The 25,698-nt window shown below is 45.6% G+C and overlaps 2 protein-coding genes across 4 annotated transcripts in view; both read left to right on the top strand.

Annotated features, from left to right (window-relative positions):
- Positions 1–13,495, top strand: part of ZNF512 (zinc finger protein 512) — a 30,194-nt gene extending 16,699 nt beyond the window's left edge. For all 3 annotated transcript variants that reach the window (XM_080916357.1, XM_080916358.1, XM_080916359.1), the window contains exons 7-14: positions 515–601; positions 2,709–2,807; positions 3,377–3,544; positions 5,141–5,332; positions 5,795–5,896; positions 7,725–7,787; positions 8,793–8,891; positions 11,702–13,495. In XM_080916357.1, the coding sequence (XP_080772483.1) occupies positions 515–601; positions 2,709–2,807; positions 3,377–3,544; positions 5,141–5,332; positions 5,795–5,896; positions 7,725–7,787; positions 8,793–8,891; positions 11,702–11,989 (1,098 nt within the window). In that variant the 3' untranslated portion in view covers positions 11,990–13,495. The remainder of the gene's footprint in view (positions 1–514; positions 602–2,708; positions 2,808–3,376; positions 3,545–5,140; positions 5,333–5,794; positions 5,897–7,724; positions 7,788–8,792; positions 8,892–11,701) is intronic.
- A 4,103-nt stretch (positions 13,496–17,598) lies between these two features.
- On the top strand, positions 17,599–19,514 carry CCDC121 (coiled-coil domain containing 121; the record flags this gene model as incomplete). The annotated part of the gene is given in 10 exon segments (XM_080918613.1): positions 17,599–17,633; positions 17,635–17,668; positions 17,670–17,893; positions 18,600–18,663; positions 18,666–18,701; positions 18,703–18,878; positions 18,880–18,965; positions 18,968–19,125; positions 19,129–19,428; positions 19,431–19,514. Coding segments are annotated over 10 exon segments (1,197 nt in total), but the record flags the coding sequence as incomplete, so codon positions are not given.
- Positions 19,515–25,698: the final 6,184 nt, after the last annotated feature.

Below are 25,698 nucleotides of genomic sequence, written 5' to 3'. Positions count from 1 at the left end.
TTTAATGTGTGGACATAGAATGCAGAAAAAAACTACAGTTGCTTTAATTTAATGTGTTCATTATTTTAAATCACTGTGAGCAGATATCTGACCAAGAAAGCTAAAGGGAGGAGTTTGCTTTGCCCCAGGGTGTGGAAGGGTAGAAGCCTACCAGTGGTCAGGAAAACCTGTCTTCAGTGACTCATCTGAGGTGCCAGGCACTTGGATCAAAGCTTCTCACAGGGCAGTCGAATCAGGATTTAGAACACGAGGGAAGCAGGGTCATAATGTACAAAGGCCCACTCCTAAGTGACCCCACCCCCACTTCTTAAAGGTTCCTCAACCTCCTAAACATGACACCAGCCGGGGATCCGGTGTTCCACACATAAGCCTGTGGCAACATCAGAGTCAAGCCATAACACAATGAGAAAGTAGTGGCACATGCTGGTGCCTGGCCCAGCTGATGGCATTTAGTGACTTTCTGTTTTTCCTTTGAACATTCAGGCCCTGAGCACTGACTTTTTTTTCCTTTCAGGAAATGTTTACCTGCCATCATTGTGGGAAACAACTTCATTCACTGGCAGGAATGAAGTATCACGTCATGGCCAATCATAATAGTTTGGTAAGCGTGTCCTGTGTTCTTTGTGAGCCTATGTGGTAGTTATATATACACATACACATGCATGCATGCATGCAGATATACATACAAACACACAAATACATACTTATTTTTTAAAGCTTTTTAAATTAATTTTTAAAAATAGAAGGGATATGGGGAAAGAGGAGTCTTTACCACTGGTGGTGGGAACGTGAACTGTTGGAGACACGTGTGAGTCAGTATGGAGACCCCTCAAAGCCAAAAGTAGAGCTACCGTCTGACCCAGCTACATCCTTCCTGTGCATCTACTAAAGCCATACACCATATCGGATATGTGCACGCTCAGGTTAAGTGCTGTATAATTCATGAGCACTAAAAATGATGTAAAACTACCTCTCTAAGTTCCTACTCCATCTCTCTCCTATCCCTCTCTTCCTTCCTCGGGTTTCACCCAGTAGTCCAGGCTAGGCTTACTTGAAACTCACAAATCTAGACTGGCAATGAATTTGCAGCAATTCTCTGCCTCAGCTCCCTTCAAGGCACGAGCCTTTGATCACTGTTCGTTTTATTTTGAGATCAGCTCTATTGTACCCCTGGCTGGCCCTCAGATTCCCTGAGTAGCTGAGGCTGATCTTGAACTCCTAATCCTACTGTGTCTACCTCTCAAGGACTGGGATTACAGAAATAAAGCCATACCTATGTAGCTGCATGTGAGGAATTCAGATGTTCAGTTAACATATGAGAATGTCTAATCCTCTGATCATCAGGGAAATGGATATTAAAACTATGGCAAAGGACAAAGCAAGTGTTAAAAGATTTCACAGTGCTCTTAGAAAGCCGAGGCAGGAGAATTGCTAGTACCAGGCCATCTGCCTGGGCTACACAGCACAACCTTGTTGGAAACAATGACGTATTGTCTCTGTTTATGGCTCAGAATGCTAGGAATGGGGACAACAGACTGGGCCCCTGCAGAGCTTGTGAGCAGTTATCCACAGAAGGAAATATACTCACAAGCAACAATTCCACTTACAGTCTGGACACCCCCAGACTGCGGGATGAGGATGTAGAAACAATAGCACTGTGTCAGCTCAGTGAAAACGGCAGACTATAGCAGGATGGTGCATGCAAGAGACAGAAAGCAAACATGATTGGGATACATTGAATGAAATTCCCAAATAATCAATAAAAATATTAGGTTGGAAAAAAAGTAATAAATCTTAAAAAAAAAAAAAAAAAAAAAGGCAAAAGAAAGAAATATCCTGGGCCTGGTTTGTGTATGTCTACAGTGCTGCCTCCATCTTGGTACCCTTGTGGCGAGTGAGAGACTAAAAATTTCCAGAAGGCTTCGAGAGCTGTGGAACCTGGGGAGGATGGAGTATCTGGTAGAAGGTTGGGATATAGAAGACTTAAGGTCTGGCTGCAGCTTTGACAGGAAGTCTTCCTGGGTGCTATAGCCCAGCACATAGCAAGAGAAGCTGGCCTCTTTTTTGGGTAGGAGTTCTCGGGGTGGGTAGAGGGAGCACCCCGCCACTGGAGCCTTCTCTGCTGTAGAGAGGCATCTCGGAGATTGGAGGCTGGATGCTGAGGCCATGTGAGGGTCTCCCATCCAGCTCCTGCCGCTGCAGCCAGAGCATTTGTTGCTGGTGCTGCAGCAGAGGGTGTGCAGGCTGATGCCCAAAAAAGCATGCCCACACCTGGTACTCCTTCACGCAAGCCTTATAGCCAGGGCAGCAGTCCATCCTAAAATACTTTTCCAGTTAATGCTGCTGATCTTGGCATGGAGGTGCAGGGACAAGGAGCCAGTAAATCACTAGCTTTCTCCATCTTGGCTGGTGTTCTGTGTTTGGGTGTCTTTTACTTAGTACAGATAGTTCAGTGAAGCTGGATCTGACTTCCTAGGAGAGTTTGTAAGACTCTTCATTGCTGGAGTAACACAGGATGAAACTTTTGAGCTGGACCATAGTTGTGTGTTTAGGTTATCCTGTACTGAGGGGTAGAGAGCAGAACTCTAGTATCCATCGTATTTACTTCATGCCATCCAAAAAAATGGAGCCAGAACTCGGACTCAGCAGCTTCAATATAGCTCATAGATTCTGTTCCTTGCGTCATGTTTATTTGCTTCTGTTTCCAGCCAATTTTGAAGGCAGGAGATGAAGTGGATGAGCCAAGTGAGAGAGAGCGGCTTCGAACAGTTCTAAAGAGAATGGGAAAGCTCAGGTGCATGCGTGAGGTAAGAGCCAGGGTGGCGGACTCTGCCCTAGAGTCTCTCTGATCTTCTTGCTGTTCTTTCCTCTTTGTTCTCCACTTCCCTTTCAGGTTTCTTGATCCTCTGCCCCCTGGTGGCATAGGGTAGCACCTACTTTCCCAGGTCTCTTACAGTTATTAATAGTTCTTTATTTTTTCTCTTCTCCACAAGTATATTCCCCCTTGTCCGCTTTTCTCTAAGGGGCTTCTTTACCAGCCTTTAGTGTGATGAAGATGATTCTATAAGCTCATTCCGTGAGGAGCTCGATGTTGCTGGCTAGATAATACTGGGGTGGTATTGGGTCACAGTTTAAGAAGGAAGTGCTGGCCTGGAGTAGGTGTGTTGTCATGCTTGCTCAGTGATCACTGAACTAATTTGCCATCTGGCTCATAGGCAGGATTGCCAAGGCGAAGGAGGGTTATGCCAGTGTGAAGTGTTGGGGAGCATCTTGTCTCACTGTTTTTTGTGGTTTGTGGTGCTTGGTGATGTCTGAAAAATTTAGAGATCATGTGAAACATATACAGTTCTAAAATAGGATTCTTTCCTGTGTTCAGAGTTGCTCCAGTACCTTCACCAGCATTATGGGATACCTGTACCATATTAGAAAATGTGGCAAAGAGGCTTCAGAGCTGGAGAAATTGACCCTGAAATGTCACCACTGTGAGAAACCATACAGGTCAAAGGCTGGGCTTGCATATCACATGAGGTCAGAGCACGGACCTGTGAGTATTGATTCTTCTGTAGCCATTGAGGATGTATGCTGTACCTGTCACTCCCTTCTGTGTCTTCTGAGTATCCCCAACACAGCTCACAAGGAAAGCGTTTAATTGAGTTCATCATGACAGGGCATCTGAGAACTCACATCTCGATCTACAAGTAGAACGTGGGAGGTAGAAGGGAGCACTAACTGGAAATGGCAAGAGCCTTTTGAAACCTCAAAGCCTGTTCTCCAGTGACACAAGCCCACACCTCCTAGTCCTTACCAAACAGTTCCATCAACTGGGCACCACATATTCAAACATCAGTGCTCATGAGGGCCATTTTCATTCAAACTACCACAACATGTATATGTGTTTTCCTGTGTGTAAGTAAACACATATGTATTTGCAGGTGCACACACATGTAAGTGCACATGTGTATAAAGTGTGAAGTTAACCTCCAGTGTCTTCCTTGATCATGCATAAAGGAAGGATGTCTTGCTGAATGAAGCCAGAGCTCACCAATTCTAGATAGTCTAGCTAGCCAGCTTGCCTGTGTTTCTACCTCTTAAATGCTGGCATCATTGGTGGTCTGCTGTGCCCACCCAACTTTTATATGGGTGCTAGAGATACAAACTTCAGTCCTCATGCTTTTGTGACAGGTTCTTTATCCATCAACCATCTCTATAATCCCTAAGTAGTACCTTTATTTTACATGAATGAATGTTTTCCATGCATGTATGTATGTGCACCACATTGAGTGTCCAGTATCTATAGAAATCAGAAGAAGGTGTCATGTCCCATGAAACTGGAGTTACGAATAGTTGTGAGCCACCATGAGGGTGTTGGGGATCAAATCCAGGTTCTCTGCAGGAGCAACAAATGCTTTTAAAGCTGGGCTGTCTCTAACCCCTATTATATATATTTAAAACTAAAACATTCCCTCTTATTTAGAATTTTTTTTATAGAAATCTGTCTCTAGTCTTCATTTTCTTGTATGTGTCTTGACTGTGTTTATACTTCCAAGCTTGTATATGCATGTGTTCCTGCACATGTACACATTTGTGTATGTATTTGCAGGTGTGTGTGTGTGTGTGTGTGTGTGTGTGTGTGTGTGTGTATTTGAATGACAGAGAACAACTTCTGGTGTCATTCCTCAGTAGCTGCCCACCTTTTTCATTGAGTTACTGGCCTAGGGTTTGCCATTCTGCTAGGCTCTCCAGCCAGCTAGAAAGCCTCCGAGATCCTGCTGTCTCGGCTGCTCTGGTGGTGTGATTACAAGGATGTACCATCATACCTGTGTTTTTAATGCGGGTTTGGGAGAGCTATCTTCTGCTGTCTTACCCTCGTGTGTGTGGGGAAATGTGTTTGTATGTTAACATGTATGTTAAGGTGTGCATACACATCTGTGAGCATGCATGCTGAAGTCAGGTCTACATTGAGTGTCTGGGGCTTACCTTTGTAAGCTACACTGGTTGGTCAGGGAGCTCTGAGGATCTCTATCTCTACTGCCCTGTACTAGCACCACAGGTTTCATCCTGCAAAGAAGGGTGTTGTATTTAATAACTGTCTGTGACTGAAACCACTTGTCAACCATGTTTTTATGTCTCCTCCTTGCAGGTCTTTTTCCCAGAGTCAGGACAGCCAGACTGTTTAAAGGAGATGAGTTTGGAGGCAAAGGGCGGGGGTCGAGTTCAACGGCGTTCTGCCAAGATAGCTGTGTACCATCTGCAGGAGTTGGCCTCTGCTGAACTAACCAAGGAATGGCCGAAGAGGAAGGTGCTCCAGGACCTAGTACCCGATGACCGGAAGGTAAGGTCGTGTGTCACTGATACTCAATATTTTGTAGAATGTTTCCCAGTATGGATTGGTGTGGCACCCACATTTAGCAGCTCACAGCAGCCTGTAACTCCAGCTCCATGGGCATCTAAAGCCCTTCTCTGGTCTCTGCGGGTTCCTCTGCTCACATTCGCAAACCCACACACAGGCACACGGATGTACATGATGAAAAATACAAAACATCACCCCCCTTCACACACACACACACACACACACTAAGGGTTTCTCTGTGTAGCCCTGGCTGTCCTGGAACTCGCTCTGTAGACAAGGCTGGTCTTGAACTCAGATCTGCCTGCCTCTGCCTCCTGAGTGCTGGGAATAAAGGTGAGGGCCACCACATCCTTCTGCCCCGACCCCTTTAAAATGGGTATGAAGCTTTGAACATATTTTGGTTGGGAGTTGCATTCTTGCAATCCAATGTTTCTTGTATTCTAGTTAAAATATACTCGCCCTGGGTTACCTACCTTCAGCCAGGAAGTCCTGCACAAGTGGAAGACGGATATCAAGAAGTATCATCGCATCCAGTGTCCTAACCAGGTGATTCTCTGTCCTGTCAGTAAAGACCTCTAAGACTCTGCTGTGTTCATTACTGATTGCTTCAGCTGTAGAGGACTCGTGCAGCAGTTAGCTTGCTCAGAACTGGATCCTTCCATAAACCTGCTAGTCATCAGGACAGCTCCACTGCCATAGGCAGCAGCATCTGAGATCATCCATGAGAGCAATGAACTAGGCCTCAGATGGGCTTGCAATGTCCTTTGCTGCTACATTCAGGCTGGCCCTCCATGACCCTAACCCTAACTCTGCAGGATAGCTGGATTGCCAGAACGGGATGTATGTGACTAACCTGAGACACAAAAATAAAAGACCCAGTTCTTTTTAAGGTCTCATTGCACAATTTGTACAGCATCCTTCCATAGCGTCCTATTAGTCATCACATCACAGGTATATTAGTTACGTTTCTGTGGTTGTGACATAACTAGAGGCAACTTACAGAAGGAAGAGTTTGTTTGGGCTCACAGTTCTAACGGGACCAGAGTCCATCATGGTGGGTGTTTTTGTCAGGGTTTCATTGCTCTGAGGAGACACCATGACCAAGGCAACTCTTAAAAAGGCAAACATTTAATTGGGGCTGACTTATGGGTTCAGAAGTTTAGTCCATTACCATCAAAGTGGAAAGCATGCCAACATCCAAGCAGACATAGTGCTTGAGAAGGAGCTGAGAGTTCTCCATCTTACTCTAACTGCAGCCAGGAGAACTGACTCTTCTACACTGGGCAGAGCTTTAAAGCCCACCCACAATGACACACTTCCTTCAATAGGACACACCTAATGGTGCCACTCTCTGGGCCAAGCATATTCAAACCACCACAGTGGGGAAAAATAACCACAGGTGGTGGGCATGATGTACTTCTTCCAGTAAGGCTGCACTTCCCAGAGGTTATACAACCTTCAAACAGTGCCACCAAGTAGGGACCAAGGGTTCCCATGGGAACTCTGGAGGTTTGAATGAGAATGGCCCTATAGGCTTATGTGTTAGAATGCTTAGTTCTTAGTTGGCAGAACTGTTTGGGAAGGATTAGGAGAGATGGCCTTGTTGGAGGAGGTGTGTCTCTGGAAGGCTTGGAGGTTTCAAAAGCCCATGCCATTCCCAATTAAATCTAGCTCTGCTTCCAACTTGTGGATAATGTCAGCTCTCAGCAACTGCTCTAGCACCATGGCTGGCTGCTGCCATTTTTCTTACCATGATAGTCATGAACTCACCCTCTGAAACTATAAGCATTTCCCCCAACTAATTGCTTTCTTTTATAAGATGCTTCAGTCAATGAGTAAGACAGAAATCTATAGGGGCATATTTCTTACTTAGACCATCATAGGACGTCTATCCTAGATTCATTAAGAGTGTGAATGGACTCCACCCCTCCATGATGGAGTAGCAGAGATTTCACTGTTAGCTTCAGGAGTTCAGTTCCCAGCAACCACATGTTGGCTCAAACCATCTATCAGAGGGATCTGAAAGAAAGAAAAAAATAAGGGGTGGGGGTGGGGGAAGGACTCTGAAGCTGTGTGTTCTGTTAAACATCAGCAAGAAGACCAGGGTCAGGAGTAACTTAGACTTCCTGGAGCCTTATTTTTCTTCTTTATTGTCTTCCCTTTCTCCTTCCTTCTTGCCTCTGTGACTTTCATGTGTGGGTTTTTGTTGTTGTTGGGGTTTTTTTGTTTGTTTGTTTGTTTTGTTTTCTTTGGTATTTGGTTTATGGCTAGGGACTGATCTCCCTCCAAATGAGGAACTGGTAAGTGTAAGTAATTGCATTGCTGAGAGAAGGGTTCTGTGCACACAGCACTCATGTCTGCTTCTCTTTTTCAGGGCTGTGAGGCTGTCTACAGTAGTGTGTCTGGCCTTAAAGCTCATCTGGGCTCTTGTACACTGGTTTGTAACATTTTCTATGTACTCTCTGAAAGTGTCCTCTCTGTTAGTCTGACATAGAAGAAGGCTTAGTTTAGGCAAGATAACCAGGCATCCTGTTGACTATCACCTCTGGAGGCTGCCTTTGGCCTTAGGATCAAGGACATTCTTGATCCTGTTGGGTTGGGCAGCAGGTGCCTCTAGGATACAGAAATGGTCAGCAAAGTCATGTCATACTTACCTTGAAGGAACTGGAAGGAGGGTCTATGAATTTGGAATCCTAACCAGAGATTGCTTCTTTCGCCCTGGTCTTCACCCACTGGCCCTATCTTGCCCTGTTTTGCCATAACCTTTCCTTCCTAAGAAGAAGCTGTTTGGACTGGTGAAGATCCTCAGACAAACCCATCTGGACTATACTGGCCTCAGGGGATGGGGGCCAGACAGGGTGTCAGGCTAACATGCACTCACCTCCCAGAATCTTTTTTATGTTGACCCAGGTGCTTAAGAGCCATGAGAAATGCTGCCACTTTCCAGGCCCATCTAGCAGGGAGAGGGAAATCTCAGTTGAAGGCATTCGGGGCATTGTGGGTATCTTAGCCAGATGTGGGTAGCAGTGCTTAGGAGTGTCATTGGGATAGTTTCTGAGTCCTTCAACTAGGTATTACCAATGGGATTCTGGGTTTCCAAGGCACCCTTTGCCACAGTGGGAAGGACTGTTCCAAGGTGTCTCTAATGACCCTGGGGCATTTGATGATTTATAAAGAGGAATTAAGAATGCCAAAAGTGAGGTGAAAGGGAGCAGCTTGGGACAGAGCAGAAGGTGGGGCATGACAGGCTATAATTTGGTGCTGTGGGTTCCGGTGGTGAGAGTTTGCCTTAGCTAGATTTTGTAAAATATATTGTCGTTTTGGACCATTTCCCATGATTTCTGATTAAGAGACTCCTCGTTATTTTTCTCACAATTACTGCCCAAGGCCCAGGTATGTTTTTCAGAATTTACCCACAATTCTCTTTCTGTCTTTGAAACAGGGTACCTTCGTGGCGGGAAAGTACAAGTGTCTTTTGTGTCAGAAAGAATTTGTGTCAGAGAGTGGTGTCAAGTATCACATCAACTCTGTCCACGCCGAGGTACGCTCCCCACCTTCCCCGTGTGCCTCATCCTGAAGCTGTAGCAAAGAAATTCATGCTGAACTTGCCAGAGTTAAAGTGCTCTCTGAAATTATATGAGTCTAAATGAAATTGTCTGTGAAGAAAAATTAGATAAAGCTCACTGTGGCTGGCATCTTTGAGTCCCTATAATTCTCTTAACTATGATTAAATGAAACATTGGGGAACCAGGTTGAAGTTACATGTTTGCTCTTGTTTTACAGCATTTTCTTTTGATAAACATCCAATTGTTTTAGTGTTTTCCAATAGTCTGGGGTCTATAAATTATTGTCAGTTGTGTGTAATTTTAAAAACACACTTACTCTTTCTTGGGCGCTCTCCCTGAGTTTCCAGCTATGCTTCAAGAGCAGCCATGTTGCCGGCTGGTGCTTTCCTGAGAATGCCACTGGTTCTCTTGCTGGCTTTGCTAAGCCTCCCAACAACCATCCTTCCTGAGAACTCCGACCACCCCAGTGGCCCACTTTCTCCTTCCACCTGAGTCATAGTGGATAAAAACACCAGACAGGCTTAAACATTTAAAACCAGCCAGATAACACAGCTGTTGGGCAGAGAGTATCCTGCCCCATTCCTCCTTAGCCTCCACATTCACCTGCAAAGGCTACAAACTAACTGTCCCTGAGACTACATGTCTGTTCTTCCTATCCACCCCATGCTCCGCATTCCCACTTCTCTCCAAGTCCCTTTCTCTTCCTCCTGGGACCCAGAAATCCCACCTTATCATTTGCCCAACAATTAGCTTCTGCTGTCTTTATTGACCCAATCAAGAAACAGGGAAGTAGATTTTAGTTATCAGGTCCTCCCCTACAGTCATCACCTACATGACTGTTTCCCCTGAATCTGTATCATGTGGGTGTCTGGTACCCTAGGTAGACAAAGAGGGCAGCAGCTCCCCTGGAACTGGAACTACAGATGGTGGTGAGTCATCCAGTCATCCTGTGGATGCTGGGTCCTCTGAAGGAGCACCAAAGCTCCGACCACTGAGTTGTCTCTAACCCTCCAACAACTAGTTCTTAATGCTGTCTATATCATTGCATAAGACATCTCTGAATGAGAGGCTTATCTTAAATCAGATTACACTTGTCCTAGGTGCAAATGCCTGTTATTCTAGCACTTGGAAGGTAGAGGCAGATTGACCAGGACTTCAAGGTCATCAATACTAAGGTATAAAGGCTTTCATAGAGAACTTACAGAAAATGAATGCAAAAATTAATATAGTTTAAAGGGTGAACAATGACCTTTTTTGGCTGTCCTACATTCAGTCATCCTGCAGTTTCTTAGGGCTCTTGGTCATTTTCATTTTATAGTTCTCTTGTTCAAATAGGGCTCTAAAACTGGTTCATGTGCTGCAAGTGTCTATCCTAGCCTGGAGCATTCTCACTGGAAGTCTAATATGACACAGTTTATGGAATAAATTATTTTTTCAGTCATATTCTTAAAAGTGTAAACTGCATATGCTAAAGTAGGAGCATTGTGAATTTTTTAGTTCACCTGGACCACACAAACTCTGTACCATAAAAGAAAAAGAAAAGGGGAACACAGCAAAGCAGCTGCATGGAAAATCCTATGTTGATAATGTGTGTGTGTGTAAGATAACGGTGTCACCTGTAACCCTGGCACTCGGGAGGTAGAGGCAGAACTTCAGCAGTGAGCTCAAGGCCAGCCTCAGCCCCATTAGGCCCTGTCTGAAAAGCGAAGTGAATAGTGGTGGAGTATATGACATATTCTGCTACCAAGTCTTCCCTTGTGTTCTCTCTGAAGTCATGAGTTTAGATGCACAGAGTTCAGAGTGCTCCACGCACAGGCCACCGTGGCTGTCCTTTCACTTGTTAGGAGGCTTTGCTTCCCTCGTCTGTTTCCAGTCTTTTTTTTTTAATTCCTCACGTACGCACACTTGGGGCTTCCCCGATCCCCCCTGTGGTGGTGCTCCTCTACCTAATGGTTGTGCTCCACTGTCCTAGCTGTTTCCTGTGAGTTGCTCTTCCAACCTGGGAGACTGAGTGGATTACTTAGATTGAGGCTTTTGCTTTTCCAGAAGAATACTTTATAAGTTTCCTCAACCACATGATTTTCTATAATGAGGCCCAAAGAGATGGAGTGACTTACAGGAAGAAGTCAAAAGGAAAGGAAAATGGCACTCAGGGGGTCTGCTTAGGAATCAGTCCATGCTCCTGTCCCAAGAGGAGGTATTAGGTAACAGGCCAAGTAAATACTTTATAACCACACCTTCTTTTCTTTCTCTTCTCATTTCTTTCTTTTTTCTTCCTTCCTTTCTTTTTCTTTTTACTGTGTAAAATTGTGTTTTTGCATGTGTGTATGTACCACCTTGTGCTAGGGCCTTCAGGGGTCAGATCCTGGAACTATAGTTAGGGGTGGTTGTCAGATGCCCAGTGTCAGTGCTGGGAACAGAAGCTGGGTCCTCTGGAAGAGCACAAAGTACTCTTAATTGCAGGTTTGGGTTTTTGAGACAGGGTCTTGAGCAGCCCAGACTATCCTCATACTAGCTATATCTTTGAAAATGATCCTTCTGCCTCTGGGTCTTAAGTGCTAAGATTTTTGGCATGCACTGCCACACCTGTGTCCTGGTCACACACTAAATTACCCAGCATCATGCTTTACACGATCTACATTTATGAGAGCTGATGCATATTGCATTTCTCCAGGACGGTGCTCTCAGGTCCGTGTGCCCCCACTCCTGTGCAATACACACAACACTGCCTTCTCTCCTTTCTTCTTGGCCTTTTATTTTGTCCCTGTGTTACTTTTCCCTGCAGGATTGGTTTGTTGTGAACCCAACAACCACGAAAAGCTTTGAGAAGCTGATGAAGATAAAGCAGCGGCAGCAGGAGGAGGAGAAGCAGCGGCAGCAGCATGGAAGGCGGCGGTCTCTAAGAAGGCAGCAGCAGCCGTGTGCCGAGCCTCCAGAGAGCCAGCCAGAGCCCAAGGCAGGGAAGGAGCAGGGTGGGAATGAGGAGCTGGTGGGAACTGAGCCGGATCCAGTGCCAGCACAGCCCCAGAAAGCTGAGCTTACCAAGACCACTCACAAACGGGGAAGGAAGTAGGCAGCTGTTGATGGTGCTCCAAGGAGAGTGGATGTGATGCAGTTGTCATGGGGACATGTGCAGACCAGGACTGAATTGTGGGGCTGGGTGAGGTTGCTTTCAGCTGTTGCTGTTGGGTGGTGGCTCTCAGCTCTTCTGTGTAAATTTCATAGTCTTCCTGACTCGTTCACTTTCTCCCCTCCCTGCCTTAGTAGGTTCGTATTCCCATGGAGTCCTCTTGCTTTTCTGTCACCCAAAGAGCTCCTCTGGAAAAGCAGCTGCAGGCCTCCTCACCCTGAGCAGGGTTAAGAAAGAAACCTTCAGTTGGTTGTCTTCATTCTTTCCTGTCTAGGTTATGAATGTTCTTGAAATCTTCATTGATTTAGTGGCTAATCCATCATTTAGCTTATAAAACGGTTCTAGACTAATTTTTTTTGAAAAGCTGTAACAGGTTTTATCCTCCTGTGTTTGTGACATAGAGCACTAAAGAGGAGAACTGCCACAGTGTGGCCCTGAACCCCAGAAAGCAGAGCCTGGCAGAGGCTGCTCACCTTTAACTAGGTTTTACTGCTGAGAGGAAGAAAGTGACTTAGCACAGAAAAGCTAAGTGCTCCCTGTGCTTGCTCTTGGAGCAGGGACTAACCGGACCGCAGGCATGAGATCAGCCTGAGGGGTCTATCCCAAACACTAAGATGGCAAGAGAGGGAAAGGCAATGGCAGTGAATGCTGCCCCACCCTCCACAGAAGCTTGACTTTGTGTCCTTGGTTTTAAGGACTGAGAAATGACTCAGTCCCTCGCTGTGTTCACTCGGTGTCCTGGTCCCTGGCAATGCCACTGAGGCTGCAAAGCAAGGTGTGCTGTCCCTCTTCCCTGTGCTTACCTCCCTTGTTAGGCCACGCCCACTTAAGTTGTCTATGGCATTACCCCTCCTCTGTCTGAACGTTCTGAGAATACTGTCCTACTGTTTTGTATATGGAGTTGTATCCGCTTTATATTGTGAGATTCTGACAGCAGATGTCGATATTTCTCTGGGAAGAATGGTCTCTGTACCTCATGCCTGTCTGGAGGTGTTCAGTGGGCTCTTCCCTGTGAGGGTGGATATCTTGAAACATAGGTTAGAGTAAGTAGCCTTGTTGTCGTGTTTCTGGTTTCTCTTCCTCCTTTTGTGTAAATATTGTTGTTCTATATTCCCACCTATTGTGTGGCATATGCCACTTATAAAGCTAACCTTGATATGGACAAATAGTACCTTTCCAAACTCTGAAAGGCTGTTTGCCACCCTTAAGTCTCTGTTCTCTGTGCTCTTCTAAATAGCTTTATCGTGTGTGCTTTGTGAAGATCACTTTTCAATATGGGGCATTAAAACTTGGATTGGGCACTGCCAAAGGGTCATTTTGAAACAAGTCCAGGAGATTCTGTGTCTGTGCTGTTCTTCGTTCCTGCTTCCACCCTTAAAGCCCCCGCGGTAGGTGAGGGTTGTGGAGGAGGAGAAATAAGAAGCTATGTGAAGTTCTGGGGGCAAGGACTTGGAGAATATTTGGCAAATAAAATGACTCACTGAGAAAGTCTCTGGTCTTTGCTGCTACTCTGCTCTTGGACCCCTTTGCTGACACATGAGACTCAAGATGGCCAAGAACTGGGGAGGTTCTGGGTCATCTCAGCATTTCTTGGCTCCTGAAACCTGCTGGTCATGGTGATTACAGTAGGGAGCTGGTGCGGAGATGAGGCCTGTTTTCTGTGGGTCTGTGCAGCAACCATTTCCTTCCCATGGCCAGGAATCAGCAAGACCTGTATAGACTGTCCTGGTCACACTATTCAGTTACACTATTCATTAGAATAATATAAACAAGGGTAGCAGTATTTGGTACATATTGAATGGTGTGTGTGTGTGTGTATGTGTGTGTGTGTGTAATGGAAATAGATACAATTACTTGACTGAATCTAATAAAACTAAACACAAGAATAATATCCAGCCCCAGGTACATGCGGAGGTACTCCTCTTGCCCACCAGTGCAGGAGACTTGCACAAGAATGACATGATGCTCCACATGTCTGTCAGGGACTACCACTTGTCCCAAAATCTGTTCTCATCTTCCAGAGTCACAAGCTGAAAGGACACTTGGTGCCCTTTCTGCCCTCCAATGGCAAATGAGCAGCCAGGAAATGTCTCTGTTGGAGTCTGCAGAAGTGGTGTGTGTGCTTTGGAGACTATGTACAGAGGAGTATAGCTGTTATAAACAGGCGACTAGCTTGAACACAGGCCTGTGTTTGGTCCTTAGCACTGGGGAGAACATTCCCACCTTCATTTACTCCTCTGCTTCCTGGTGCTTGGATGCAAGTTTTTCTGGTCTGCCACCCCCTGCATATCTGATAGACTGACCCCTCCAAAAGTGTGACTGAATAAATTCCTGTCTTTATGGAAGATAGTGAGCCATGCGCATCTTTCTACCTTCGCCAGTTAGATGCAGTAGAGATGATGCCTCATAGGATAGAAGTGTGCAAACAGGAGGTAGTGGACTTAGTCATCTCCTGAAGGACGGTCATTTGTCAAACAAGAATATCTGAGACAATTACATGTTTCTTCTTCTTTTTAAAAAATGGAATCTGGTCTATTTTCCCTCCAGAAGGATGGATAAAATGTTACAGGTACACAGTGAGGTACTACCCTAATTTGGGTTCTGTTGCCATGCTAAACACCGTGACCCACAGTGACCTGGCGAGGAAAAGGGTTGTTTTATTCTACAGCTTATAGTCTTCCATGAAGGGAGTCCAGGACAGCAGCCCAAGCAGAAACCTAATGTCAGAAACTGACAAGAGGCCACAGAGGGATGCTGCTTCCTGTGTGTCATGGTTAGCTCAGCTTGTGCAGTCCAGCAGCACAGGTCAGGGGTGGCCCCACCCACAGTGGAGACCCAACCACATCCATTGTAAATTAAGAAAATGTCCCCAAAGGCTTGCCTTATAGGCAAGTGTGAGGGAGATATTTTCTCAATTGATATTGATTGATATTTCTCATCTCTTTACAGATGACCTAAGCTTGTGTCAACTTGACAAAAACTTAACAGGCATAAATATTACTAAGTCTCCATCAGACATTCATGCAAAAAATTCAAAATAAATCATTACAAAAAATATTTCTGTATAATTTAGGATTTCTTCTGTTAACAGCAAGTGATATTTCTAGACCTATTGAGACACTTGGATGTTGGGCATGGTAATCTATATAATACAGATTAATATGGAGTGATTAAATATGTGTGTGTGCCTGTGTGCTCAAGTGCCACAGTCAGCATGTGGTGGCCAGAAGACAATGTACAGCTCTGTGATTAATGAGTGACTAGCTCGTATACAGGCCTATACTTATTAGTTAGGGTTTTACCGCTGTGAAGAGACTCCATGACCAAGGCAAGTCCTATAAAGGACAACATTTAATTAGGGCTGGCTTACAGGTTCAGAATTTCAGTCCAGCATCCTGTTAGGCATAGTACAGGAGGAGCTGAGATTTCTACATCTTCATCTGAAGGCTGCTAGCAGAATACTGGCTCCCGGGCGGCTGGGACAAGGGTATTAAAGCCCACACCCACAAGGCCATACCTACTCCAAAAATCTGAACCTCCCAAGAGTGCCATTCCCTGGGCTAATCATAAACATACCATCACAGTTTGGGAGTCAGTTCTTACAATCTACCATGTGGATTCTAGATATCAAAACTCAACAGTTACCAGGGCCTCGGTGATGATTGTCCTATGCTAGCCAGGTGAATACTTCAGTCTGTCTGGGTGTGTCAACCAAGACATACTTGGCTCAAGCAAGCCACTAACTATAAAGAAGTGTTATTACTTGTGCAAGTGCTGAAAGGTAATGCTCAGTGCTGATCGGACACTACAATAATATCCACATACTGCCAATCCCCATGTGTGTTTTCTGAAGCCACCATGTAGGTGCTGGGAACTGAACCCAGGTCCTCTGCAAGAGCAGCAAATGCTCTTAACCCTTCATTCATGGAGAGACACATGAGACAGGGTCTTGGCCTTGGACTCACTATGTAGAAGAGGATGCCCTTGAACTCCTGATCCTCCTGCCTCCACCTCCAGAGTGTTGGAATTACAGGTATGTGCTACCACTCTGTTGGTGCTGGGGATTGAACTCAGTACTCTGCACACCAGGTAGGCACTCTGACAGCTGAACTACACTCTCAGCCCCTCACATTCATTTAAACTTTTAATCTCTCTCTCTCTCTCTCTCTCTCTCTCTCCCTCTCTCCCTCTCTCCCTCTCTCTCCCTCTCTCTCTCCCTATCTCTCTCTCTATCCCTATCTCTCTCTCCTCTGTCTCTGCCCCTCTGTCTCTCCCTCTCCTCCCCTGTGTGTGTGTGTGTGTGTGTGTGTGTGTGTGTGTGTGTGTGTACAGTGGTTCCCACACCCTCAAGCAGGTCGACACATAAACACATAAAACTAAATCTTTCAAAAGTGAATGAGAGAAGAAAACTGAGGACTGGTGCGGCAGTAAGAGAAGGGGGTTGTCGTAGAACTATGACCTAGATGGTGAGACCCTGAAATCAATTCCCAGACAGCATCCACTCCTTCCTGACCACACCTTTAAGCCTTCCTACCTGATACTCACCGGTTACATCTATGTTAAGCATTCATCTCAAGTCTGATTGCCCACCAAATGGCACCTCCCTTACTCTTAATCACCTCCTTGCTTGCATACTGTATGAATACAGGCATTTCTTCACACCTTTTCCCAAAAGTGAGTTTCTCTGTGTAGCCCCGGTTGTCCTGGAACTCCCTCTGCAGACCAGGCTGGCCTCGAGAACTCACAGAGGTCTGCCTGCCTCTGCTTCCCGGGTGCTGAGTCATCTTTTAATGCTCTTCCACAAGAACATTAGCTTCCTTACACGGAGATCCTTGTTGACTTCAGTTTTGCTCAAGTTCGTTCCCAGAATGTGGTCAGTCCAGCTTTGACAACTCTTCACTGTCTACTTGACTGCTTTCCCTGTAACCACGGCAAGGGTTACTCTTCTGCCCTGGTTTTCAAGAAGCTGTCCATTTCATGCCCAAGACAATGGAAAATGTGGACAATTACACTAACTGTGCATTGGGGGTATGCAGAAGGTAATTCTGACCCAGGCTTGGATCCCAGGCTACCCAGAGAAAGGAACTGGGGTGGTAGTCAAGTTGCCCAGAAGGTAACCACCTGAACTCTCCACCACCCCAGAGACCCTCCTCTCTTCAGCTTTCTCTTGACAGACCCCTACTACATCTCTTCAAGGTAGTTGTGTCTAGAAAGGTGGTCCATCAGGATTCCTGCCATTCTCCATAGCAACAGACACAGTGGCCTGAGGTCCTGGGAGGCCGCTGACTCAGCAGAAGCTGCAGTCTAGCCTCTCACCATAGAGACACTAAATCACTAGAGAGACTTCTGTGACATTCTATGAGACCATTGTGCAGGGAACATTTGATCCCAATCTAAGGAAAAGGATACAGCAGTAGGCCAGTAGGCCAGGGAGGCTTCTGTGGGTTTCGCCCTGCTGGTGCTGACTGGTGGTGGTATCTAACAAATAGGGGGAGGGGGGTGTTGACAATTGAGAAGGTGTGTAGAGAGAGCTGGTGGTTGTTTAATGGGATGTAGGAGGAGGGGCAAGACCCTGCTCCTCAGGTGTGAGAGGAAATGGAATCCCAAACTCAGTGCAGATCTGGGGGGCAAATCCAGGCGACCTGCTAAGACTAATTTGGTAGCTGAGACTAAGAAATTATGTAATGACAACCCTAGCTGCATAAAGTCCCATCCTGCGTACCCCAAAGTAAAGACGCCTCTTGAAAATTGGGCTCCCCAAAGGCAGACATGCGGCACTAGTTCTTTGGCAAAGCCTCTCAGTGAGCACCAGACTCACCTCCATACATGCCTGAGTTCTGGAACCAGGTAGGTACGGGAGGGGATTGATGTGAATGGAAGGTCCCCTAAGCTTGGTGACAATGGTGGGTGAAAGGAGGACTGGGACATGGCACGAAAACCTGAATTTCAACCAACAGCACCCAATCACAAAGCTGGGCAAGCCGGCACATGCTTGTAACCCCTAAGGTTGGGTGGGGGCATAGGACAGTCATTCAGACTAGCATAATCATTGAGCATCATGTGTAGTGAGAGACCCTGCCTTAATTAGGGTTTCTACTGCTCCCAGAAAACAACATGCCCCAAATCAATGCCGGGGAGGGTTTACTTCATCTTTTGCTTCTGTATCACACACAGTTCATCATCCAAAGAAGTTAGGGCAGGAGCTCAAGACAGAAACCTGGAGGCAGAAATTGAAGCAGAAGCCACAGACATATATTACTCACTTGCTTGGACTGCTTTCTTATTCAGTTAAAGACTACCTGCCTAGGCTGGGCCCACCCACATCAATCAATCAATCTATAATTTAGAGAGAGAGAGAGAGAGAGATCCACAGATAATCTGATAGAGTCACTTTTCCCGATGTAGTTCCTCCTCCCAAAAAACTTCTGAATGTACCGACTTTCCAAAAATCTGGCGCATGATGGAACACAAGGGCTTAGTTTCCTCTGGTTATTGTTTTCTCAGTTGTACCTAAAGAACTGATAAGAGAACATTTCCTTTGTTCTTCCTCCAGGTTTGCCCAGGGTCCGAAAGGTTCTCAGCCATCAACATCAACGTACATTACTATTCTAAATGAAAAGTCAGGCTAACAAAATCAGAGAACAAAGTAAAAAAGAAAGACAGTCGAGACCCTCGAGAGCCTGAACAAAAAGATGGAAGAGGCTGTGGCCAGGCAGGAGCTCCTGCTGCAAGACAGCAGGCTGCTGCAACAGGAGATACTCTGCCAGGAAACCCAGAACTGCTTCCTGAGCATCCTAAGGGGGAAAAGTGAGCAGTGTGAAAAGAAACAGGGAACTGTGGAACCAATACTTTCAGGAATGCGGGGAGATTACTAGAAAGAAACAAGAACTGACACGCAGGTTCACCCAGCAAACCACAGAGCACAGCTCTTGCAGGGAAAAACCAACCAATCCCAGTTGAGTCAGCACTTTCAGTCAATGGAGCACATTTCCTCCATAAAGAAGAACCAGGAGATGGAAATCCAGATGTTAGAGAAGGAGCTGAAGAACATGGAAGCCGAGAGTGCTCAGAAGGACCATTAGGCACACCTGCAGTTCCTGCAGCAAAAGACACACCTAGACAGACAGATACAGGAAGTAGAGTCGCTGCAGGCGGGAGACTGTGACACCTCGGAGGTTAGACAGAAGGCCCAGGTCTTCGAGTCCACAGCCAAGAAAGTGAATTCGGAATTTTGCATTGGTATCTGCAGAGAGAACCAGGAGTTACAGGAGGATCTCCTGAAGCTAATCCAGGAGTACCACAAACTAGAGTCCATAAAGAGGAAGCTAGAGATGTGGAAGAAGTGGCTGAAGGGGGAACAGTGGTATCAAGAAGCCTTAGGGAGAGAGAGCAGCTTAAGGCAAAGAGGGAGAAAAGTCATGCTTGTGACCCTCGCCCCGCAAAGCAGGGTGTCCTGAGGCCACACTGAACCATCCTTCCTGCACCAAATCAAGAATAAATCCAATATGGTTTATTAGCCAGAAAAATAAGACTCGGAGTTATTAAACTCTGACACTGTCTTGGTCTACTGGGGAGACTGTTGGATAGCCAGTGACGCTGAGCCAACTTGGAAAAATCACTGAGATGTTTCATGATTCTTACATGTTCCCATGGAGGACCACTGGACAACATGGGGTCACTGTTATAAACCAGTATTCAGTAAATATCAGTGCAATAAAGCACTCTTCTGCCTCGGTCTGCAGCAGTACTAAAAACAGAGCTACCTCCTCATTCATGGAGGAAACGAAGTGGGGTGGTGTTCAGAAAAGCGAGTTTAATAACAGGAAGCTAAACTTGAATATTAAAGCCTATTGAGCAAACTGAGGAAGGAAACATCCCTAGAAAGGATGAATACCGGGCACAGAGACCTTAAAATCAGAGTAAGGTGAGTCATTAAAAACAAAGAAACTGTGCATATAACAAAATTATAGCCAGCAAGATGGTTTGGATGATAAAGATGCTATGTAGCCCAGCCAATGAACTGAGTGTGATCTCCTAAACCAAACATAGAGAAAAGAACAGACTCCTCTCAGTGGTCCTCTCTCCTCCATGAAAGCACCAGGGTACACACACCCACACACATGCATAGTCACTAAATGTAAAATGGTAATTTTCAAGAAATATACTGGTGAGTGATCAGAGAGTTTGGGTAAAAGAGGGGAAGGTGAAGCTGGTAAGAGATAGAGAGACAGAAGCCAAGGAGACCATGAAAATGATGCTGTTGGCTTCCCCATCTGAATGTACAGTGATAGCGTTTGCTCCAGAAGAGAAGAAATGTCTAGGGGTGACAGAGTGAAGGGGAAGATCACAGTGAAGAAAATACCTAAAGTTTGCCTTTAAGAAGGAGAGAGAGAGACTTTTTTTTTCTGAAACAGGGTTTCACTTGATAGCTGAGGCTGTCTTGGTATTCACTATGTAGCCATTATGTGGCCTTGAACTTGACAAATCCACCTGTATCAGCCTTCTAAATACTCAGTTACAGGCATGAGCGACAGCTGCAGCTGCTATGTACTTTCAGAGTTACTTTCTGAAGTGTAAGAAGCTACAGCCCCTTGTTCAGAAATGAAATGTGCACTGTGCACAGCATGACGTCTGCTACCTGGGAGGCTGAAGCAGGAGCACCACAAGCTCAAGAGTGAGTTTAAGGCCACTTTGGCAACATTATAAGCAGTCTCAAAAAAATAAAATAAAATAAAATAAACATAAGGGGTACAAAGTAGTGGTAGAGTGTTTATGTATCGAGGGGAAATCCCCTAGGTACAGCCCTCAGTACTAAAAGAGAAACATGAAAACTCAGGGGCAATCCCTCTGGATTCTAAGTTTGGTGTCTCTTATTTCTGTCCACAAATACACACACACACACACACATACACACACACATTATATAACTGGCACACTTGATGTGCTCCATAAATTGCTTTCCCCAGTTATCCAGTATAGTTTAGGTTTATTCAGAATTATTAGGAGAAGCCCTTATTAAATTTATAGCTCATATACCCAGTGTGTGAATACATTACTTTTTATTCTTCATTCCAAACAGTGTTGTCAGGTTGTGTACAACAGTGTTCTAGAGCTGGTTTTAAGAAACAAGAGTGTGTAATATCTCAGCAAACACATCTCTTTCCTCATTACTGGTTTCAGATAGGTGTTCCTGGTTACCAGGCAGGTCTCCTTCACCAGACCACATAGGGAGGCCACCATCTGTCAGCTGTGTGCACTCTGCTGCTGTAGGGTCATCTGATGTAGCTGAGAAGGGGGGTTTGCAGGGAGGAAACACAGTACATGGTTTCAAGGCTACAAACAGCATGTCACATTTACTAACATTCTACAGGGAAGAGTGAGCTGGCCACCCATTTGTTATTTGGAGAAAGAGAGACAAGTAGAAGGTGGAGTATGCGCACATTTGTTAGAGTCTATAACTTAGGAAGGTCGGAAAGGTTCTGGAGGACAGTGGTCTTCTGCGATGAATGTTCCCATCATGCACTGGAACTTCTGCCACTCTTGAGCATCTCCCTTGGCACAGCAAAGCGGGGTATTTCTCTGCAGATGCCCACACCACCCTGTCTTGTGGTACAGCTTCCACAGTTGTTTACCAATCATTTTTGAGATGACAGTGATTAAGTCTGAATATGCTAGGAGAAAGGCCAAATCCAAGACTGTCTGATTAAGAGAAGCTTCATTTTAGAGATGTACCCAGCGCTGGCTACACAGCTGTCTCACAGTATGCAGGGAATTTTTAGAGAGCAGCCTTTGTGGGGTCCCTTTTATGGGGAAAAGTTAAGATTAATAGAAAATGGCTGTAATGTGGAACAGAGATAATTGGCTGTTAGGAAAAAATACAATGAAAGGAAGAATAAAAGCAAGAATATACTGTGGAAGGAGAGTCATACATCATGGGGCAAGTGATTACAATATAGATGGAGATTTCCTGAAAACATTTGTAAGGCAAAGGGCCGTCATGCATCATGGGTCATGAGTTCAGTGCAGGTTGAAAAACATGTTTTACAGAGTACCTTAGGTTTAGGAAACAGAAACTTATCCATGTAAGGTATTGGAGACTTAACAACATGGTCCCCGTTCTGGCTTCACACTGTACCAATTTACATTTCAAATCTGTGTATCTTTGTTTTCTGTTGTGATAAACACCATGGCCAAAAGCAATGTAGGGAGGAGAGGGTTTATTTTACCTTTCAGTTTCATCATTGAGAGAAACTGTTCTGTTGCTGTGAAGAGACACCGTGACCAAGGCAACTCTTATAAAAGAAAGCGTTTAACTGGGGTTTGTGTACAGTTTCAGAGGTTTAGTTTACTATCGTCATGGCAGCTTGTATGGCATTGGAGCAGTAGCTGAGAGCTACCACATCCTGATTCTGAGGGAGAGGGGGAGGGGAGAGTGACAGACAGACAGACACACAGAGAGACAGTCACAGAGAAAGAGAGAGAAGAGAGGGAAGAGGGGCAAGGGAAGGAGAGAGGAGGGGGAGAGAAGAGGAGAAGGAGAGAAGGAGAGAGGGAGGGAGAGAGAGAGAGAGAGAGAGAGAGAGAGAGAGAGAGAGAGAGAGAGAGAGAGAGACTGGGCTTTCTGTGGGCTTTTGAAAACCTCAACCCCCTGTGGCACACTCCCTCCGACAAAGCCACACCTCCTAATCCTTCCAATCCTATCAAAGAGTTCCAGTCCCTAGTGACTAAAGATTCAAAGATATGCTTCTTTGGGGTGTGCAGGGAGGGGGTACAGTGGGGGAAATATTCTTATTTAAACCACCACAGATGTCAAGGCAGGAACTTAGAGCAGAAATCACAGAGCAATGTTGTTTGCTAGCTCCTTTTCAATGCTCCTACATCTTTATAATTCAAGACAGTCTCCCACAGACATGGCCCCAAACCAATCAGATCTGAGGAATCTCTCAATTGAGACTGTCCACACAGGTGACTCTTCCTTGGATCAAGTTGATACTCAAAGCTAACCAAGACAGAACCATACCTGAGAGTTCATATTACTATCAGCAACTATATGCAGCCAACATGGCTCGGCCAATGCGGCCTCCTGGTTGTAGTGTTCTACTACATTTTTAGAAGACTGAACAGAGTGGTCAAGACAATCTATATTGTGTCCTCAGATCACTTTCCTTAGGGAGGAAAAGAGAAAGGAGTCCTGGAAAGACGGGCTGGGGTGTGGTTCAGGCACGTCCCCCTCACCTCAGCCTGCTCTTACCTGGTGGTCTCAGGGGCTAATCTGCTGTGGACAGAAGTGAATTTGGAACTTAGCTTGGTCTCTCATCACCATTTGTTTTTCAGACTGACCTTGAATGTGGCTATCTTACTGCTTCAGTTCCTGAGTGATGGGTGTACAGGTGTTACATAAAAGGCCTTAAGACAAATTATCCTCAAGTTCGAGCTTCTCCTGCTACCCCAGTCTATTAAAAAAAAAATTGGCAGCAATGGGCTTGCTTCTATTTCCAGCATAATGGGTGGGATTTCTTTTGGGCTTGGAAAATGATTTGTAGTTATTTATGCTGAGACAGTAGGAATTTCAAAGCTTGCTCTTTCTTCTCTTCTTCCTCCTTCCCCTTCTCCACCTTCTTTTTCTTCTTTTCTTCCTCTTCTTTCTCTTCTTCTTCTGCTTTTATAAAAAAGTAGGGAGGAGATCAAAGGTCATCAGAGAATCTCCCCATACAAAGCTTTGTGGGGCGCTGCCTGCACATTCTCCATTACAAGATGGTGCTGACATCCGGCTGGAGTTAGCAGTAAACAAGTCATGTGTGCACGCTCTGGGTAACTTTCCACTCCTTGAGCTCTGCCTCTCCAGTGGCGTCATATGGCCTGATGAGTTTCAACCAATCAGGGGGCTCCACGTCCAAGGTGAGGACTGATTCCCATATAAGGGGATGGGCTAGATAGTTCGGGGTCTTCGCTTCTACTTGATGTAAGCTTATGCTCTGCCTCTTGAGAGCATTAAAGGTTTACTGCAGAAGAATCCTATTTTGTGTGCCGCGTCGTTCTTGCTGGCGAGACGGTTGCGTGGGACAAAGCTTCAACTGGCCATATTGCCGATGCCCCAGCCAGGAGTTGGATCAATAATTACAGGTGTTTAAAGCCAAGCTTTCCAACCCACATGGCGGGGAGTGTCAATTTCCACAAGTTGTCCTCTAACGTATGCATAAACTATGGCATGCAGGCCTACATATATGCATGCTCACACACTTAATTGTAATTTAAAAGACTCCAAATTTAAATGTCATCCCGGTTAAACTAATTGAACTGTTAGAAAGTAACACAAGCCAGACAGTGCTGCCTGGGAAGGGCCTGCGCCAGGTAAAGTCAACCACTATCCATTTGGTATTTTGAGAGGACGTTGCTCACTGAGCCTGGAGCTCATTATTTTGGCTAAGCTAGCTGGCCACTAAGCTTCAGGGTTTCTTCCGTCTCTAACTCCCTAGTACTGGGATTATAGGCACAATCCACCATTCCTGGACTTTTATGTGAGTGCTGGGGTCTGAACTCTGTCTGGCCCTTACATTTGTGCACCAAACATTTTACCAACTGAGCCCTCTCCACAGCCTGCACACTTCATTACCAAATATTTTGTTCTTCAAGAGTTTTATCCACTCTCCAAGAATGTCAACAAAACCCAGGGCCACCCTAATCTACAGCCGTAGCCCCTTTACCTTAATCTTAAAGGGGACTTTTTAGGAATTTTCTGATTCCCTGGGTCATTGGTTCACCATTTAGTCTTGTCTTCTACTCTTGGACAAATGGCCATACGGATGAGCAAATAAGACTTTTGGTCACAGTCTCTGTCATATGGTCTTGCCCTCATGAGACTCACCCTCCCTTCCTCTACCCATAACCTTCAGTATTACTTGTAAGGAAAAGATGACGGGGCACCAATGAAAGGAAAAGTCACAGGGCACCAATGTTGTGAAAGGATAACGATCCGAGTCACGGCACCAATGTTAGGGGAAGGATGAAGAGAGTGGGGGGCATATGGCCCATGAAGGTGCGGTGAGGCCTGAGGGCAAGGGAGATGCCTCTGAGGGGTCCATGTTGGGAATCCCTTCCCTGAGGGACCAGCCACACAACAGTATAGTACGGAATAGAGTTTATTCAGGTCATGGGAGAGTTAAGAGGGTGGTAGAGGCAGAGAGAGAGAAGTAGAGGAGTAGAGGCTGGCCATGAGCACGTGGGAGAGAGGGGGGAAGGGAAATGGGAGAGCAAGGCTGCAAGAGCACAAGGGCAGGAGAGGCCAAGAGAGAGAGGAGGGGTCAAGCAGCTCCTTTTATAGTGTCAGGTCACTGGGGCGGAGCATACCTGGCCACTGCTGGGTAATTGAGAGGTGGGGTATACCTGGCTGTTGCTAGGTAACTGAGGGGTGGGGTTTACAGAATCCCAACATTACTCAGCTGCACTTGAACCACAAACACCCTTCGGTTCTTTAATGCCCTTTGCATTCGATGATGACTGTCAGAGGAAGAGGTTTCTTCCTGTTATTTAAAGTATTATCTTTCAAGTGTTATGTTAATTTTTACCTAAAAATTTCTAGAACGTAATGATGCTTAAATTGTTTTATCTTCTTAGCCAATAAAATAAAAGGTGGGGCTTAATCTGTTAACCTT

Source organism: Micromys minutus, assembly GCF_963924665.1.
Source record: "Micromys minutus genome assembly, chromosome: 1".
Taxonomy (NCBI): domain Eukaryota; kingdom Metazoa; phylum Chordata; class Mammalia; order Rodentia; family Muridae; genus Micromys; species Micromys minutus.
Note: the sequence above shows the minus strand (reverse complement) of the source record. Positions and strands in the feature narration are given on the sequence as shown.